The sequence below is a fragment of the Sceloporus undulatus genome, unplaced genomic scaffold, assembly GCF_019175285.1.
Source record: "Sceloporus undulatus isolate JIND9_A2432 ecotype Alabama unplaced genomic scaffold, SceUnd_v1.1 scaffold_5073, whole genome shotgun sequence".
Lineage (NCBI taxonomy): Eukaryota > Metazoa > Chordata > Lepidosauria > Squamata > Phrynosomatidae > Sceloporus > Sceloporus undulatus.
The window spans coordinates 1-3,478 of record NW_024807993.1 but is presented as its reverse complement, the minus strand read 5'-3'; the positions used below and the strand labels follow the sequence as shown (position 1 = coordinate 3,478).

General features: G+C 36.7%; 1 protein-coding gene across 2 annotated transcripts; it reads left to right on the top strand.

Annotated features, from left to right (window-relative positions):
- The first annotated feature begins 145 nt into the window (after window positions 1–145).
- LOC121918143 (serine/threonine-protein kinase Chk1-like) lies at window positions 146–3,119 on the top strand. Of its 2 annotated transcripts, none has more exons than XR_006101166.1 (6): window positions 146–163; window positions 511–575; window positions 667–736; window positions 1,680–1,868; window positions 2,238–2,489; window positions 2,596–2,696. XR_006101166.1 is itself a non-coding variant. In XM_042444238.1 (6 exons), exons 2-6 carry the CDS (start codon window positions 525–527, stop codon window positions 2,703–2,705), a joined length of 525 nt encoding a protein of 174 aa, XP_042300172.1. In that variant the 5' UTR covers window positions 146–163; window positions 511–524; the 3' UTR covers window positions 2,706–3,119. The 2 variants fall into 2 exon arrangements, 1 of the variants encoding a protein (XP_042300172.1); XM_042444238.1 differs by having other exon boundaries at window positions 2,238–2,342; window positions 2,596–3,119.
- The last annotated feature ends 359 nt before the right edge of the window (window positions 3,120–3,478 follow it).

Genomic DNA, 3,478 nt, shown 5'->3' with positions numbered 1-3,478 from the left:
CTGGGGAATGTGTGGCCTTCCATATGTCATGGGAATGCAGCTCCGATCAGCCCTAGCATGGCCTGTGGTGAAGAATCATGGGCCTTGCAGTCATGCAATACATTCACTTGGCCTTGTGAATGGCTTCCAACTAAAATCATCTTAAGTATTTCAAAGAATTCAGGTATTTGGACTATAATGTTTTTTTCTCTTTTCTCATCCCTCTGTATCCATGGATTCTGCATCCTTGGATTCAACCATCTGCTGCTTAAAAATATATTTTTAAAAATACAAAAAGGAAACCTTAGTTTTGCCATTTTATAGATTTTGGTATCCATGGGGGTCCTGAAACCAAACTCCAGTGCTTACCAAGGGCCCACTATAAATGTTACTGTGATGCATAATTTATACTATGCGTTGAAGTCATATTTATTTTAGAGTACATAACCAAAATGTTCTAGTAGGTGAAGCAAGTTATTAATAATGTTTCTTCCATTAGCTACTGAATGACAATATGATGTCTTTGTATAGAACCTGACATAGGGATGCCTGAAGCAGAAGCACAGAGATTTTTCCACCAGCTTATAGCTGGTGTGGTAAGTTTCTTTATGCTGCATTTTCAAAATCCAAAATAAAAAATAAAATTTGAAAAAGGGAACGTTAATAGATTATATCGTTTTTTTAAAGGTCTACCTACACAGTCTAGGAGTAACACATCGGGATATTAAGCCTGAGAACCTGTTGCTGGATGAAAGAGGTAAGAGAGAAGTGTTTCAGAGTATATGTGTTTGTTTTTAAGTTGCCTGTGTGGTATAGTGGTTTGAGTGTTGGACCATGACTCTGGAAATAAGGATTCGAATCCCCACTCAACTGTGGAAACTCACTGAGTGAGTTTGGGTAAGTCACACTCTCTCAGCCTCAGAGGAAGGCAAAGGCAAACAGCTTCTGAGCAAATCTTACTATGAAAGCTCCATGATAGGTTCACATTAGAGTCACCACAAGTTGGAGATGATTTAAAACCACACAGCAACTACAGCTACTTCTAATAACCTGAAAATCTGCAGTCTGTACAAAAAAGTAGAAACATTTAACACCTCTCCCCAACTGAATCCAGATACAATCTTTCTAGTTTAGAATTTTGTTCTTGTAGTAACTCACTAGAAAGCAATTTGGCAGAGTGTGTGTGCCGTGAGCCTGTGTGCCATACATCTTTTTGTCATGTGGCTTCAGCGTAAGCTCAAAGTGATGTATAGTGAGCCTGTATGTGATGCGGGCACACTGTATAAAGTAGACATAGTTATATAAATATTTGAAACTATTGTGGTTCCTGCAGTTCACTTATGGAAATGCAGTAATAGCCAGAGATATTTAAGACCAAAACTGAAGGAGAAAAGCAGATGTTGATTGGAAGGGCGTTTCAGTACTTTGGGGCCACCACCAAGTAGGTTCTGCCTTGTGTACTTGTCAACTGAACAAATTTCCACAGCAGGTACATGAACATTAATATTTCTGCGTATGTGTTCTTAGAAGCATGTTGTTGCTTCTACAAACAGTCTTGTTGCCTCGCTTAGCCACATGGATGATTTATGATTTATCTCTGTTACAATGTGCATGTGATTAAATCAATTTTATTTTTAATGTACTTTAAACAAAAATGGTGAAGATGATCAATGGCATATTTTCTGTTTGTCTTTGCTTAGATAATCTCAAAATATCTGACTTTGGGCTAGCAACTGTATTTAAATACAATGGACGTGAGCGATTGTTGAACAAGATATGTGGCACTCTTCCATATGTTGCCCCCGAGGTCCTTAAAAGAAAAGAATTCCATGCTGAGCCAGTTGATGTTTGGTCTTGTGGAATAGTACTCACTGCAATGTTGGCTGGAGGTAAGAGTTTCTACTGAGGCTTTAGTTCACTTGTAACATAAAGCATAGGTATTCAGGATATCAGCAATATAATTTGCAATGGATCTTGTATGTTATCTTTTGGGAATTCAGGACATTTATTTAGAACTCTCAAGGCTTGTTATTATTTTGTTTATTTTAATTTATCTTTTCTTTGGTGTGAGTGGAATAATACTCCCAGAACCTATTTGGAAGCAACCTGCCAACAAGTTTGTAAAGTAATAGAGCGGTCTGGCAATAGAGCTATTTGGAAACAAAGGAGGATGCCCATTGGTGTTTTCTACAGTGGGTAATAGACATTTGAAGTGGACTGAAACATTGATCACTAATCATTCCCTTCTTTTCTGGCAGAATTACCATGGGATCAGCCTGTTGATACTTGCCAAGAATATTGTGACTGGAAAGAACAGAAATCATATCTTTCACCATGGAAGAAGATTGATTCATTGCCACTGGGTATTTCAACTGGTTGATTCATCTTACATCTGTTCTGTGGCTTAAAAGCTTTCTGGTGAAACTGGAGTGTTCTTGTTTTTTCCTGTGTGCGGGTCATATGTGCATCAAGAGCATGGAATTGCCAAGATTTCTTCTAAAAAATATTAAGTAATTAATTGAAATAGGACATCTCAGTTTAGCTATAAATTATATTACTCTGTGGACTACCAAAGTTGCTGGGCTTGTATTAAAAATATTTCTTGTTTCTTTGCAGCTTTGCTTATCAAAATATTAACAGAGAAACCCGCATCAAGAGTGACTATAGCAGACATTATAAAAGACAAGTGGTATACAAAACCTTTACAGAAAGGTAAATTTCTTTAATATACAGTATAGCTGTACCTCTTTCAAATATTGTCACATGTACAAACACTTTCAATGATGTCACACATCTACATCCTGTGTCCTTGATACATCCATTATTCGACAGACCTAGATATACATCCTTCCAATACTGTTATTTTTAGTGGGAACACAATCTTAATGAAATTTCTGATAAAGAAAATAGGTCCCAATTTGCTTTTATGCAGTTTGGGAATAGATATTGATGATCATTGTGATAATTTTGGAGACATTGCGGTTATTTCATTTTCTCCCAGTCTGCATAGTTGATCCAGCCATTAATTAATTTTGCATGAATATCCTTGAGTTTATTCTTGAGCTACTAATACCAAAATTGTTTGATACCATCACCCTTGCCTCCTTCCTCTAGAGGAAGATTCGTTTCTTCCGCTAATCTGCCCCAAATTATAATGTATTCCTATTGGATAGTTTAAAATTCTTTGATGTTTAATCTCTTTTTATGAGTCGATCACTGTTTTTATGATTGGGGGGAGGGTTGGGGTCTTGGGGTTTTTAAATTGTAATTTTTAATTGTTTGATGTTTTAATTATACTGTTGGAATCTGCTTTGATTCCTTCAGGGAAAAGCGGAATACAAATTATTATTACTATTACTATTATTATTATTAATGTCAGTATATTCAAGTAGAGATGGAGGATAATGAGAATGGTGTTGGATAAGAGCAGAGTCAGAAGGCTTCCCCCCAATACACACACACACACACAGAGAGAGAGAGAGGGGGGGGAGGGTGTTAA

Coding starts and splice junctions, on each gene's coding strand:
- LOC121918143 (XM_042444238.1), top strand. CDS start 525: ATGCCTGAAGCAGAAGCACAGAGATTTTTCCACCAGCTTATAGCTGGT. Junction 737..1,679: donor CCTGTTGCTGGATGAAAGAG/GTAAGAGAGAAG, acceptor GTCTTTGCTTAG/ATAATCTCAAAATATCTGAC. Junction 2,343..2,595: donor GATTGATTCATTGCCACTGG/GTATTTCAACTG, acceptor GTTTCTTTGCAG/CTTTGCTTATCAAAATATTA.